Source organism: Mus pahari, chromosome 5, assembly GCF_900095145.1.
Source record: "Mus pahari chromosome 5, PAHARI_EIJ_v1.1, whole genome shotgun sequence".
In the NCBI taxonomy this organism is placed as follows: domain Eukaryota; kingdom Metazoa; phylum Chordata; class Mammalia; order Rodentia; family Muridae; genus Mus; species Mus pahari.
The window spans coordinates 155448471-155463639 of NC_034594.1; the positions used below are offsets into that span (position 1 = coordinate 155448471).

Here is a 15169-nt window from a genome sequence, read left to right on the forward strand (position 1 = left end):
TTCCAGGACAGCCAGGGCTATACCGAGAAACCCTGTCTCGAAAAACCAAAAAAAAAAAAAAAAAAAAAGAAAAAGAAAGAAGAGGAAATTCCTGGTAGAGCTCACTGATGACTTTGAAGGAGAACTCAGCATTGTCACATGGAATGTACACAGCCTACCACTGCAGTTCCAGAAGTACAGTTGTCAGGTTTCCCAAATGATGCATGTCTCATAGCAACCCAAAGAATCAGCAGACAATGGGAAATAGTAATAAACCAAGTTTATGAACTATTTCTACAAAGAACTTCAGCAACAGGGGACAGTTTATGATCCTTGAGTAAACTTTTCTTTTTAGCGTAACAGTCTTTGAGACACAAATGGAGCTGTAAACACCTTGCTCGAATCAGCTGGCATACACTAAACCAAGGCCATGGAAATACGTGTTCTTAAAGCATTTCCACAGGAAATGTTCATAGTTGATATTCTAAATCAATTAGCAATCATTACATATGCTACATGAACTAAACACAGGTATTCTTTATTGCACATTTCAAAGTTTGAAGGATATTCTAGCTTAAGAGGATTTTTTTTTTTTTTTTTTTTACTGAGAAGGGAAAATAATATATTTTAGTTTGGCTCAAAAATGCAAACTGCCAAGGCAGCTTAGTACTAAAAACAATCTTTGTAAAACAAACTTTTAGATTTTGATGCCAACGAAATCCTTTGCTGTATTGAACAATGCACTGTCCACTTCCTCTCTGACTCAGCGATAGAGTCAAAGTCAGGGGGTGGGCTTTGAAGCCTGTGAGCGGTCCTGGACACTGCTTGGAGAGGCAGGTTGGGCTTCTTCTCTCGGGCCTAAAGGCAGTGAGTCTCTTACAGGTGGTGGCGGCGGGTATTCCTGAGGACCGTGGGTTGGAGGTGGTAATCGGGTACCAGGAATAAAGAACTCTCTTGGACCAAGTGAACCTGGAGGTCTAAATGCTGGTAAAAATTCCCGAGGATCAACAGGCAGGTCCCTTTTCCCAGGCAGAACACCTGGTGCATATTCTCTTACGCCTAGTGGTGGACGCATGCCTGGAACTAGAAAAAAAGCCATATAAATACCAAGTAACATATTTAAATGAACAACCATTCCAAGTACAGTAACGTGTATTAATTACTCAACCCTATATAATCAAGTGTGGCACCCTGACTGTACTTAAGATAAAGCAAATGTGGCTTAGCAAATTAAAATATAGCCTGTGGCCACTAAACAAAGGTCAGGTCTAAACAGCTCTGCTTAATTCTTTTCACTCATGTAGCTCTGCATCTCTAATGGCTCCATTCAGAATAACAGCCATGCAAAGAAGGTAGTTGTGAGACACAGTTTAATTGCAACAAAGTTAAGTGAAATGTTACTATCACCTGTCTTCTGAATGCTCATGTGCCAAAATAGTCAAGAAGATGAACTCAAGTTAATCTTCATTCAGTAGGTTTGTATTGTGTTCTCTGTAACACCTCTTTTCTATCTAGTCCCACTGAGAATGGAGTTCTCTATTCTTAAGCTTCTATTACAGAGGATGACAAGCTTTATGTTATAGGAAATAACCTACAGAATGTCATGGCATGAGTCATCCATCTTTTCTACATAATATGTAGCCACTGGTGTTTAAGTGCACCTGCAGATGGAAAATTACTGGCTTTCCTAAATGACCCCTTTCCTTGTCTAGCCATGCCCAACTCAGTTTAGGCATGAGATTAGATAGTACCTATATGTGCTCAGAAAATTGAGTATAGGTTACAATGTACTCTTAGCTTTAGCCTCAATTGGGAAGTTCTATGATAGCAACTACTTTAGCAAGGAACAGAAAAGATGAATATGTTTTACAAGTAAGTTAATACTGTCCAAATCATCATACCAAATGGTGGAGGAAGTGGGCGAGGCCCAAAAGGCCCACATAGCTGGGGAGGTGGTCCATATCGTATGGGCGGTGGCACTGGGCCTCCCATGAGAGGCACCCCTGGAAATGGAGGCGGCCCTTTGGGAGCCATATTAACCTGCAGAAAAGAAGCAATTAAAGTTTGGAAATGCTTTAACATGACAAAGTACCAACTGTAAACTGGCACTGTCCAAAAAACTGTCAGTGTAATACCACCTCACCCCATGTTGCCAGTGACAACCCAAAGAGGTTAGAAGGATGCTGCAAGCAGTGACTAGGATCATGCCATACACGCTGCAGTCTATATATATATATATATAAAGAGTGCTTTCAAATCTCTCATAACTGTAACTCCAGATTAAGAATATAGGGAAAATTGGGATATACTGCATGTAGAAAAATTAAAACAAAAGATATGCAGTTATAAATAAACTTTAAAAAAAATACAAATAACCGATTTAAAATGTGTATCTATCTACACAAACAGTGACAACCACATTTGAGGGTTCAGTGGGCCTTTGCTACATTGTTCAAATGTTCATATCTCCCAATCTGTGTGAGTATCTTGCTTTAAAGATTGAGCAAACAAAGGCTGATTTACTGGAGGTTATACTGAAAGAGGGTAAGCTGGAATTCAGATACAGCTCTAAGGCTGTGCCTGCTCCCTCCCTCTGTCATTTAAGTCTCTAGTCTCTCAAGTCTTCTGGAAAGGCTCATCCAGACTGGCTTTGGATAAAGACTTCTCAAGAGGTTTACATCCCTGGAATCCTGCACTGGAACTTCACAGTGTTACCAGCACAGTATTATTTATGTACATTATTAGGAAGACAAAGCTCCAGTAATGACCTTCACTGGCCAGCACCATTGCACACTTAGACAGGAATCCCCTTACTGTGTTAATGTAGTACAGCAGGCTCAGCAACTATACTAGCCACACGTCTCAGAGCACGCACTTCTGTGGACAGTGCTCAGGACGTGTTTCTGTTTGTAAACAGTCTGATTTCATATCATTCAAAATAGTTTTCCAGGTATACAAACGCGGGGGTCTTTAGTAGCATAGTTCTAGGCGGATAATGAAAACAAATCATGTGATTTACTATGAGTTATTTCACTCAGAGCTTTCAGCAAAAAGTACACAAGTGCTCTAACCTGGTAATTTAACACAACAGGAAAAGGGACACCAACAACCAACCACTGACTCAGTGACACTCCAAAGTCACTGGAGTAATACATCTCAAAGAGTCAAGGTGAGTAGCATGCATTTATAAACTGTCTATGGACAGACCAAGCAGAACCAAAGGCCACTCCAGCCCTCAATCTCTAGACACTTACTGCTACTGGATGCCCAGCTAAAGGGGTCATACTGGAAACTGAGGGGCCTTCAGGTTCTTGAGGAACAGTTTGCTTTTAAAGAAACAAATAGTCAAATAAACAAGAGGTGAGGAAGAGACTAGAAGGAGCTACTCATCTGCCTGTATGCCTGAGAGCTTACCTTGCCCTCATCCACGGCCTTAGCGGGAGAAGAGCTCCTGGAGCTGCTGTTCACCACAGGAGCGGGACCTGGGTCTGTGAGAGGCCAGAGAACTGACTTAGACTTGCCCTGGCTGGTACTCTTTGAGAACAGTCAAAGCCCCACATGCATGAGACTCAGAAATTACATAGGCCCCTTACCAGAAGCAGAATGTTTGCCAGCTGCCTCTGATGGCCATCGAGGGCGAGGTAAATGCCTGTCCAGTGACCCTTGAGAAAGAAACAACAGAGCCGTTGGCATGTCATTTTCAGGGGGAATAAACCTGTTGTGAATAGGGCTCAACTTTTAATTAGAAATCATCATTACAGACATATCTCCTTCTGGTTAAGTAGCACACCCTGCAATCCCGAAGAGTGACCTCAATATACAAGTCACGGCTTATGAAAAGACTTCAAGTATCCAAAGAATTGCCTCCATTTTTGTAAATTTATTTTAAAATTCTTTTCCTTTATTTTATATGTATGGGTAGTCCGCCTGCACATGTGTATTTCATTCTCAGGTGTGTAGTACCCATGGAGGCCAGAGAGGGTGTCAGATCTCCTAGGACTGGAGTTACAGGTGGCTGTGAGTGGCCATGTGGGTGCTGAGAATTGAACTCAGGTCCTCTGGAAGAGGAACAAGTGCTGCTAACAACCAAGCCACCTCTCTAGCTCTAGGAATTGCTCTAGTTTTAAAGATAAGCACTGAACTTTATATTGAGAATACTGGTCTTCAAGCTAAAGATTTACTAGCACTGTATTGGCGGGATTTTCCAGTCTGACTCCTAATCTAAGCATCAGACAGAATTAGAGTAAGATGACATTTCATATTCACATTTAAACTTTAAAGAATATATTATTCTTAGGCAATGTGGGGGCCTCTAGGAGAACATAAATCTTTCTGTTCCGCAGAAGCGCTTACAGTGACTCATTTCTCTACAAGGACTGACTAAGACATATTTTCTATTGACAGACCTCAATTCTAACATGGCAAGTACACACTCGATGTACTGTAGTGCAAAGGAGTACTGTCAGTGCTCACCAAATTCACTTCTAGGAGTGTCTCTTCGACTGAGTGTGGCAGAGAGCGGTCTCCCAGGTGGCTCTGCTGGTGGGGGAGGGGAACATTCTCCAGCACTCACAGGGGACGGGCCAAAAGAGCCATTCTGGCTCAGTGGACCTGAAGATAGCAATGCCTTGTTACCACTCTGTCAGCCCCTTCCCTCCTGTAAGCTCAGGAGTCTCTCTAGGGCATCAGACCTAACACAGAAGTAAAGTTTAATTCACACACATTCCACACCAGAATCCTGCTGCCAGGTGTAGAGTGCTCCCTACCTCGCCGCGGAGGGTTTTGTGTGTTCGGTCTTCCTGGCATTGGCTTTACAATCACAGGTTCATCTTGCCTCATTGCCATCTTTTGAGTCATTTCCAGTAATCTTGAATATTGAGAAACAATGGACTTGAGATAGCAATCAATTCCTTCTTAGATACCACCTAGTACCAAGCACCATAAAAGCACTGAAAATCGGGTATCAAAATTCCGTACTTGTGCCTTAAGTTAGCAGCTTCTCTCTTCTCCTCTGCCATGGCTCTCTCTGCAGCACGAGCTTTGAGCTATTGAAGATATTGAAGAAAAAGGTATTATGATTTGGGTGTGATAGGCTGTGCACAAAATAAAAAAGAAAAGGAAAAAAATCCTTACCCAATTATCATGAGCTTTCTTCTCATGAGCAGCAATCTGAAAAGATAACACATGGATCACACAGTCACTGGTCTTCATAATGCCCATTTTATCATATATGAGCTATCCAGAAAGAAAGCTGCAGCTGATGTAGCCTAAAATAGTTTGTACCTGGTTTTTAAATGAGCGTTCTGTTTTCTGTAATTCTTCTTCCATTTCTTCAATTCGCCGCCTAAGAATTACATTTGGCATTATCAATGAAAACACTAGATAAAACTTGCACAATCCACTCTTGCTTGCTTGCTCTTCCCTTCTTGCTCCTGCTCAGAGCTTCTTGTCCCCTTGCCCTTCCCCCTCCCTTTCCTATTCCCTTTCCCCTCTGTCTACATGCTCATGGCCAGCCTCTTCTCCTCTACTCTCCCCCCACCCTCTCTGCCTTTCTCTGCTTCTACTACCCTCTTAACTCCCCTCACATGCCCTGAATAAACTCTATTCTATACTATAAAAAAAAAAAAAAAAAAATGGGACAATCCAATAATGTTCCCTTAACTCTGAATAGCTACAGTATTAAAGATACCACCAGACATAACAAAAACATGTTTTATATAGATTTACTCAAAGTACAGTATAATCAAAATGAAAAAAAAATTTCCTGTCATTTCATGGCTAGAGATTCTTAGATTATCATTTCCTTAATGGTCTTCAAAATATTTTCATAACAGCCTGCTATGAATATTTGCTTCTACACAAAGATACAAGTGTTTCGTCTTTCTTCTAATTGACAGGAAATTAGACTACTGGCTACTGAGTGATTATTCACTATCAAGTGGAATAATCATGGCAGTGATTGTCACATAGCAAATTGCTTTCATTAAATAATCACTCTAATATAGTCGTTTCAACCTGTGAGCTGCAATCCCTCTGACAAACCTCTATCAAAAAATATTTACATTATGCTTCATAACAATAGCAAAATTACAGTTATGAAGTAGCAATGAAAATAGTTTTATGGTTAGGGTCACCACAACATGAGGAACTGTATTAAAGGGTTGGAGCATTGGGAAGGTTGGGAAGGGAGTATATAAAATTCCTCCCCACCCTGCTGCCCCAGAGCCATCTGCCTTTATAGTCCTATCAGTGTGTGGGCTAAATAAACCTGTTATCATTTTTCATCTATGAAATTTTTCCCCCTGGTGACTGAATGGACTCACATACCCACCTCCCTCATGATTCTGTGCTGTTCTCTTGTGCACATTTTCTCTGGTTTAGAAAGTGAGTAGAGCCCTGTGAGAGCCTGGACTTACTTGTACGTTTTTACTTCCTCTGCAGCCAGAAGCACCTTCTCATCGGCCGCCGTGAGTCTCTGCTCTCTGTCTTGACGCTCGTACTCTTCTTGACTCAGTTTCCTAGGAGGAGACCCGCTACAGGTCAACGTCCCTCCTTACTGCAACCAGCTCTTGTCCAGCTGTCCTTTCCTATCCTTCACTGTTGGTTGGTGGCTCACTGGGTTTTTTGTTTTGGTTTTGTTTCTCTGCCTAGCCCTGGCTGTCTGTTCTGGAATGCATTCTGTAGACCAGGCTGACCTGGAACTCAAGATCTGCCTGCCTCTGCCTCTCAAGTTCTGGCATTAAAGGTGTGTGCCACAAGCACCCTGCTTCCTATACTTCCTTCCCTTAATGCCCAGACAAATGAAGTCATGCCAAGTTTTCAAAATTTCCCTTATATCTAGAAAGTCAAACGGTGACCTCTTGGCAAGCCAGAAGTCATTTACAATGTGTCCCACGATTTCCTCTAACAATAAAACAACCATAAAAATCACTGTGCTCCATGGGCAACATGTACTGTAGGTAATGAAAGCTTCCTGTCCTGTGGAAAACAGCCATCCCACTCAGCTACACCAGGGGCAAATACGTCTTTTTTGCTCTGGAAAAGGTATTAATGACTTTTTTTATGTCGTCCTGGAAGACAACATAAGCCAGGTACCCATGCAGGCACACACCTGTAACGCCAGCAGGGAAAGGCAGAGGCAGGCAGATTCCTGGAGCTCATTGGCCAGCCAGCCTAATGGAATGGATGCTCTTCTGAGCAATAAAAGATAGGACTCAAAAAATAAAGGCGAACCTCAAAGTGGGAAAAGACACCCAATTTTGACCTCTGACCTCTACAACCGTGTGCACACATGTGCATACCCACATTACGTACATATAGCGCACACACATACAACAGCAACACCTAGTTACAAGCATACATACAAAGAAAAGGCAAGTTATAGAAATAAAGCCCAAAGGGAAACCCAAGGCCCTGCTAATTATAAATGGGAAAAATTGTAAATGAGCTTTAGGAAAGGGGGTGCGTGCAGGGCTAGCAGAGAGCATGGGGCCTACTTCTGCAGTGCCATCTCCTTCTGCTGGTACAGCTCGTTCAGGATCTCCACCTTCTGCCTCAGAGTTTTGCACTCGTCTTCCAACCCAGCTTTAGCAGTCTGCAGCGAGCTGCGGTCATCTTCTAATTTCTTGATTTGGTCTACAAGGGACAAAAAAGTGCAGAGGCTTCAAAGTCAGGGCTGAGGCAGTTCTGAGAAGCGAGGAGAGAGAACACTGAGACCCACGTATCTTGCCAATCAAACTTAAAGTTATTCTAATATGTGGCAATTTTGTCTCAAGAAGATCCTACCTTCCAGGTTACATTTAGTGGACATCGATGCTCTTAGCTTAAGTTGTAAAAGTTTTAGATCCTCTTCAACTATTGAGACTGCAGTTTGTGTCTAAAAATTACAGAAGAAAGATCTAGTCTTAAAAGTGAGCCTTAGAAAGAACTCCCTGGTGCTTCTGGGACTACAAACAGGTCGATACCCGAGAGACGTCCATCATCTGCTTAATTCTATTTTTTATCTTCTCGGTCCGGTCACCTACAAGAGAAAAGCTTCAGTTGCTTTTTGTTCCTTTAGGTGGCATTTTTATGACTTCCCTCAACAGCGAATAAAAATAGTAAAACAAAAAAAAAAGCCAAAAGAACTGATTAACTGATTTAGAATTGAAAATTTATATGTAAAAAGTTAACTACGAGTTTGTGCCATAAAATATGTCATCCTTACTCCAAGAGAGTGCTTTCTTCTCTTATATCACCTCAACCTGGACAAATGTTCACTACTTCAAACCATCTAGCCCTTTGTTCTCCCTGACTCTGCTATCAGGTATGATTTAAAGCACCCCCAGTGGTAAGGAACGGTAAATATCCAACCTAAGAGACAATTCTTTATCAGGTAACATCTTCCTCTAGCATTCTGCTATGCCTGCTGTGCAACTCTAGCTTCTTACCTCACAGCCCTAGCTGTGATCCCAACCACCTCAGGCCTCCGAGAACAAGCTGCAAGTGCTAGGAGCAGAGCCGCTGAGACCACACTCTGTAAAGATGAGTTCCCTTGTGCAGTTTTGATACTTAGACACAAGAGATGACTGAAGGAGAGCCACTGTACACTACACACCTTGTTCTCAGGGGACCAGATAAAAAATGTCATTGTTCTTAGCATGTCTACACTACACACAAGTAAGCCCCCTGGCCCAACACAGACATACTTATCTACAAGTTCATCAGTGTGAGCCCACAGTACTAAAGCTTAGCACAGCTGAAAAGCAGCCTCAGTGAGTAGAAATTCAAGTCAAGAGGGCAAAATAGGCCCAACATCCCTGAGACAGATCTTACCTCCCATTTCTCCATTGGCCAGATCATCTGAATCATTTCCTCCTTTATTTGGATCCTCAGATTCAAGTTCACATTCTAACCGATTCAACTGTGTGATGCAATTAGTCAAAGCCTAGAAAAGAAGCCAACGGGTGTAAAAGCCTCTTGATTCTAAGTCAGAATACATGGATTAAGTGTATACTCATGAGAATAAACTTACACTAATATTGTCATCTTTATGAGTCAGAGCTACTTCCAAGTCTTCTTGGGACTTCTCAAATGACTTGATCTGTTCAGTGAGCTCAGCATGCGATTTACTCCACTCTTCTATCTGCTGCTGCAACTGAAAGTCAAAGTGCATCAGGTCCTCCGTGCAGCCGAGCTGTGGGAGCTAAGCTATCTGTGGGAGACAGGAGGAAGCCAGGCCTCTCCTTGGCTTGTCATTAGGAGCTCAGATCTCAGTTAAAGAAAGAGGAGAGATGGGCTGGAGAGATGGCTCAGTGCTTAAAGAGCACTGACTGCTCTTCCAACGGTCCTGAGTTCAAATCCCAGCAACCATAACCAACTATAATGGAATCTGATGCCCTCTTCTGGTGTGTCTGAAGACAGCTACAGTGTACTCATATACATTAAAAAAAAATAACTCTTTAAAACAATCTTTAAGAAACGGGGAAGTGGTTCTAACCCTCAGAGCTGGGGTAAGAACATGAGTGTGTAAAAGCAGTTGACCCAATTGTTCCAGCGTTCAGAAAACTATTGCTAATTCAACTTAATTTGCTTCCAGTATGAATGGGTGGGCACATCTCACAGATTCCTAAATCCAGACTTTGGTCATATAGCCTTCTCTTGGTCAGTAAAGTTATTAAAAAAAGGGTTAAAAATATTTAATTTTTGGACATAAAAATCCAACTATTTGCTATTTTAAGGCTACTCAAGTTTATAATGGTCAGGCATTTGATAAGATAAAAAGTAAACACCCTGAGAGCTTCAGTAAGTTGTACAGAAAAGTCCTGAAGCAGATCCGTGCTCCATTTGGGAAACAGAGTTTGCTCTGCCCAGCACACAGTCTGAGGACTGCTGAGGGAGGCCACTGAGGGCAATGCCATCACTGTTGGGTGAACTTGCCTTACCTGCTCCTTCTTCTTCTTAAGCCTGGCATTTTCTTCTTGAACCCGATGGCATTCAGATTTTACATTCTCTTCACTGAGCTTGGCTTCACTAAGGGCAACTTGAACCTAATAAAAAACACTCCCAGTTAGTAAATTAATCCAAAGAAAAAAAAATTAACATTTTCTTAACCAAACATCATGCAGGTTTTATCTTTTGCATGTTTTAGCATACCTCAAACTTTTGCTCAACCAGACTAAGACAATGGTTACTTAGTACATAGATAAGATTCTTGTAACGGCATACAGGCAGACTCACCTCGGAAAGTTCTGATGCATTCATTGAAATGACATCCTTCAACTTCTCAATAGCCTTCTTGTTTTCCAGTATCTGACCCATGAAAGCAGAACACAAAGCCTCAGGTGTCAGCATAGTCACCAGTGTACACACATGCTGACTTTATCTGCTCTCTACTGCTGTGATAAACTGCCCAGAAGCAGCCTGGAGAGCAAAGGGGTCATCTCTGCTCGCAGCTTACAGCCCATCATCTAAGGAGGTCAGGCAGGAACCTGCAGCCAACTGATGAGAGGCCATAGAGGAATGCTGCTCACTGCCTTATTCCCCATGGATGACCCAAGGGGTGGTCTTACTTTTGTTTAGTTCCTAGGACTACCAGCCCAGAGGCAGCACTGGCCACAGAAAGATGAGCCCTCTCACATCAACCATCAATCAAGAAAACTCACAACAGACTTTCCGACAGGCATTTTTTTCAACTGAACTTCCCTTTGTATTAAGTTAACATAAATCAAGCTAACACACACACTAAAGAATGAAACACTAATAAACATATCCCATACCAGCCTATAGTCTGTGTAAAAGTAAGGAATCCAGTTTTTCCATAAGGGGCAAAAAATAAATATACCAATAATCTAACCTTAGTTACAAGATAATGCAGCACATAACCACATAAAAAGATAAAAGAATAAATCTTTCAAGTAAGCCAATTCAAATTACTGTCACAGTTGTGTTCCATCCCCAGTAGAGAAAAACTAAAAAAAAAAANAAAANAAAAAAAAAAAAAAAAAAAAAAAAANAAAAAAAAAAAAACCTCTGCCTAGGTAAGCCTGATAATTTAGGAGACTGAAACACAGGGGTCATGAGCTCAAGACCTGCCTTGGCTACAGAGTTCAAAGCCAGCACAGGCAACTTCATAGAGACTCTCAAAATTAAAACATAGAAAAGAGACACTGTTACAGCTCAGTGTTAGATACCCACTTACCCTGTGTGAGACACTAGGGTCAAAATCCAAGAGCAGAGGGAGTGGGGGAGAATTTCATTGCCTAAATTGGGGATAGAAGAATTTGGAGGAAAATAGACCAATTTCATAGACAAGAATTCCAAAAAATTATGAAGACTCCAGTTCCTCAAGGGGTGGGAAATGTAATTCTTCCGTCTAACTGTGAGCTGTGCATAGTGGGTTCCAAAGAATACAGTAAACAAAGAGCTGAAAAGAATCATTTAACATCTTAGAAATGTGTCTAGTGCTTCCTTAGCTGGAGCATTAGCTTTGCTGAGGTAGGATATAATAGAAAGCCTTCTCTGTTTTCTCCGTGACTGTTACATGAAGCCAAAATAAGTTTACCGAAAAGAGAACTTTTAAAAAACAGAACAAGATCTAAGAACCATTCAATGAGGCTAGAATTCATAGTTGGTCTATCTGTGCTAGAAGGCAGAGCCCAGCCATCTGACAATGGTCCAGTATTGAGAACAAAAATACTCCTCCTGTGCCCGTAAGAGTAATCCAGGGTTACAAGTTAAAATTCTGTAAGACAAGCCACAGTAGAGTCAACTTCCCTGACTCCTACTTCCACCTTAGCTAGCAGCATAGGGGAAGTTGCCTCACTCAGTACCCTTCTGAAGCCCAATTACATCCCCAGGGAGCAGCTCATCTTACCAGGTCCTGGTTCCTGACATTCTGCTCCCTCTCGGACTCTAACTGAAGACGAAGGCTTTTGGCTTTGTCACCCAAACTTACATTAGTTTCTTCAAGGATCTTGATTTTATCCTCAACAAAAACAAAGACACTAAGATTAGTAAGAATTACTCCTTCCATTTACTTTCACTTGTGGAATGCAATTCTCCCCTAAGAGATTTCTACCTTATATTTAACAGCGTCATCAGAGAGAATCATGTTTTGTTTCTTGGCTTCTTGAACATACTTCTTTGACTCCTTGATCTGTGTAAAATAAGGTGTTTAGAATTAAGTTACAACTTAGAATTAATTACAAATTATAGTGCTACCAAAGTCACTTCCAAGTGGACAACCTTCTCCAGATAACAACTGCTTATATCTACCATGGCTCATAGGAAATGATGAAACAAAATATGAATCTTCAAATCATACATGGAATGTTAAGACAGAAACACTCAAGCTGGAATGGGGGAGGAAGTTAAAAGAATAATTATACCTTTTGTTCATAACTTGACAATTTTTGCATAAGTTCTGCATTTTCTTTCTTGATATTCTCCAACTTTTCAGAAATTTGTTTCTCAGTAACTAAAAAAAAAAGAGAAATCTGTAAGTTTGTGAGCCCAAGATAAAGCCAATGCCGCAGTGCATTAACAGCTAGGCCTGGTGCCAGGCACTGAGAGAGGGAACCATGCTCTGCATGACTGTTATGCCTAAAGGCAGTCTGTAGTGAGTATAGTAAGGGGGTGAGAATACTAAACCTTACAAAGGACAGTGTGCAGACTCTACGTTTAATTGAGAGATACAGAATTTAAGGAAATGCTATTACTTGGTTCCATCTCAGAAAATGAGATTGCTTCAAATGTCATCTGCAAACAGAATCTGAGAATCACAAAACACCAGCTCCTTCCACCTTCCTGAACAGCATCCACTCAGATGGCTCGGTGTGTGTTTAACATTCCACCGCCCTGCATGCTGGCTGCTCAGACACGGATCCGGTGTGCATTTACTGTGTGTTTGTCACAGGGACGAAATCTACACTGCATCAACAGCACACTTGATCTGCCCATGGTAACTAACCCTGCCCTCCCCACTCCCTCAGTCTGCTCTGTTGCCTATCTCAGTTGGCATCTCCATGGTTCTACCAGCCAAGCAGGTAGGCTAGAGACAGTAAACGTTCCAGGAGTTAATAAAGCAATCAGACAGAAGTTATGGCATCTATGTCTAGATTACAGCAGACTCACATCAAACACCAATGCAGAGGGTAATATGGGATGAACCTGATATTTACCTTGATACACTCTACTCTTTACCTAGAAGACAAAAAATAAAGTTAAGTTTGTTGTCAAACTCTTAATTAGCATATTGTTCTTAATATGGGAGAACCATAAACAAATGAGAATTTAATAACAAACTTGTTTCAGTTTAATGAATCCATAGTTTTTGAAAATAAGGAAAGGTTGGGCTGGCACAATGGCTTAGCAGGCAAAGATGCTTGTCACTAACTCTGACATTCTGAGTTCTATCCCAGGACCCACATGGTGCACAGAGAGAACCTGCAAGTTATGTTCTGATCTGCACACATGCAGCATGGCTCAAATGTATACAAATAAACATGGTCTTAAAAAATTTTAAAGGCAAGGCTAAAAGGCATTTCAAATGTAATTGGTACTAATACTTCATAAATAGCCTCAATAGACAAAAAAAATACATATATAGCTAAAAGTATGTTTATAGATCTATTACAAGAGCACCAATCTTAAGATACTAGCACTGATGCCCATAACACCAGTGGCTACTAGCATAGTAATAATAAACACACCCATGCTCTAGTTACTAGCTTACTAGTTACTAGCTTAGTAATAATAAACACACCCATGCTCTAGTTACTTGGTACCATCTGACAACTCTGAATACTAGAGGAAACTCTAGAAATGAGTGGTCAGAAAGATGTCGAAGAAACAAAATTCAAGACAAAATCTTTTTCTTTAGATATACATCTTTCACTCACCAGAAAATATCCTAGAAATCTTATTCAAAGCTCTCTATCTGTTGAATTTAGGAATACTGTGGTAAGGATTGGGATAGTGGATAAAGCCACGTGCCATGCCAGGGTGAGGACCTGAGCTTGGATGCCCAGAACCCATGGGAATGGTAATATGTTTGTAATCCCAGTGCTCCTATGGTGAGATGGGAGGTGGCAGTATGAGTCTCCCAGAATCCTTCAGGTCACAGCTTGCCATATGTGGTAAGGAACAATTAAGAAGAAACAGGGTCTCAAAAAGGAGGAAGGCTAGAACTGACAACAGGGGTTGGCATTTGACCTCCACAATTCATACTTACACACACACCAGACACACAGAAAAACGAAAAACAAGCTAGGAATCTGGTAGTGCACATCATCTGACTTCCAGGACTAACAGTGGGACATGGTACTCGGCCTGAGAAGGACATGTTCCCAGAGGAGACATACAAGGAAGGTGACAGCTAAAACTGTTATTCCCATCAGGAGAGCAATGACCCCTAGATCTATAAAGCTGAGACAGTGACTGGTGCATAAGGATTTGCTAAACTTCCTTTGCCTTGTGAGCCATGGTCTCACTCTGTAGCCCTCACTAGTCTGGAACACTCTCTATGTAGACCAGGTTAGCCTTGTAGTCACCTGCCTCTGCCTCCTGAGTACTGGGATTACAGGTGTATGCTACAACACCTAGCCCAAATTTCTTTTCTTTTTAAAAAAAAAATGACATTATTTATGTGTTCATGTGTATGGGTGTGCACATCCAAGGGCACACATATGTTCATGTGGAGGCCATATGACAGCTTGTGGGAGTTGGTTCTGATCTCCAACCATGTTGTGTCCTGCAATCACACTGAGGTTGTTAGCCTCGACTGCAGGCATCTTATCCACTGAGCCAACATGCTGGCCCACTAAATTAATTTGTAACTCAAAATATATTTCTCTTTTCAAATGCTACTATTTTAAAAAATTTTTAAGGTTTATTGAATATGTTTGATTGTTTTACATGCATATACATCTCTGTAGCCCATGCATGCCTAGTGGTTGTAGAAGTCAGAAGTGAGCATTAGATCCCATAGAACTCGAGTAATAGATGTTTATGAACCACTGTGTTACAGCTGGAAATCAGATCTGGGTCCTCTGCAAGAGCAGCAAGTACTGAATTATTATTGATTATTATTGAGCCATCATCTCTCCAGCCCTTCAAATACAAGGTTTTTTGTTTTTGTTTTGTTTTTTTGTTTTGTTTTGTTTTGTTTTTTGATTTTTCGAGACAGGGTTTCTCTGTATAGCCCTGGCTG

General features: G+C 41.3%; 1 protein-coding gene across 4 annotated transcripts in view; it reads right to left on the bottom strand.

The window, feature by feature from the left end:
• Window positions 1-242: 242 nt before the first annotated feature.
• Window positions 243-15169, bottom strand: part of Mia3 (MIA SH3 domain ER export factor 3) — a 41044-nt gene continuing 26117 nt past the window's right edge. For 2 of the 4 annotated variants that reach the window (XM_029538722.1, XM_021198508.2), the window contains 22 exons: window positions 13140-13161; window positions 12348-12436; window positions 12038-12115; window positions 11834-11944; window positions 10198-10269; window positions 9903-10007; window positions 8993-9115; window positions 8794-8905; window positions 7944-7999; window positions 7765-7855; window positions 7476-7614; window positions 6396-6497; window positions 5263-5323; window positions 5113-5148; window positions 4957-5024; window positions 4746-4846; window positions 4453-4590; window positions 3573-3641; window positions 3394-3467; window positions 3234-3305; window positions 1881-2019; window positions 243-1062 (listed from right to left, as the gene is read on the bottom strand). In XM_029538722.1, coding sequence (XP_029394582.1) covers window positions 761-1062; window positions 1881-2019; window positions 3234-3305; window positions 3394-3467; window positions 3573-3641; window positions 4453-4590; window positions 4746-4846; window positions 4957-5024; window positions 5113-5148; window positions 5263-5323; window positions 6396-6497; window positions 7476-7614; window positions 7765-7855; window positions 7944-7999; window positions 8794-8905; window positions 8993-9115; window positions 9903-10007; window positions 10198-10269; window positions 11834-11944; window positions 12038-12115; window positions 12348-12436; window positions 13140-13161 — 2160 coding nt within the window. In that variant the 3' untranslated portion in view covers window positions 243-760. The remainder of the gene's footprint in view (window positions 1063-1880; window positions 2020-3233; window positions 3306-3393; window positions 3468-3572; window positions 3642-4452; window positions 4591-4745; window positions 4847-4956; window positions 5025-5112; window positions 5149-5262; window positions 5324-6395; window positions 6498-7475; window positions 7615-7764; window positions 7856-7943; window positions 8000-8793; window positions 8906-8992; window positions 9116-9902; window positions 10008-10197; window positions 10270-11833; window positions 11945-12037; window positions 12116-12347; window positions 12437-13139; window positions 13162-15169) is intronic. The other 2 variants (XM_021198507.2, XM_021198509.2) reach the window with 1 other exon arrangement.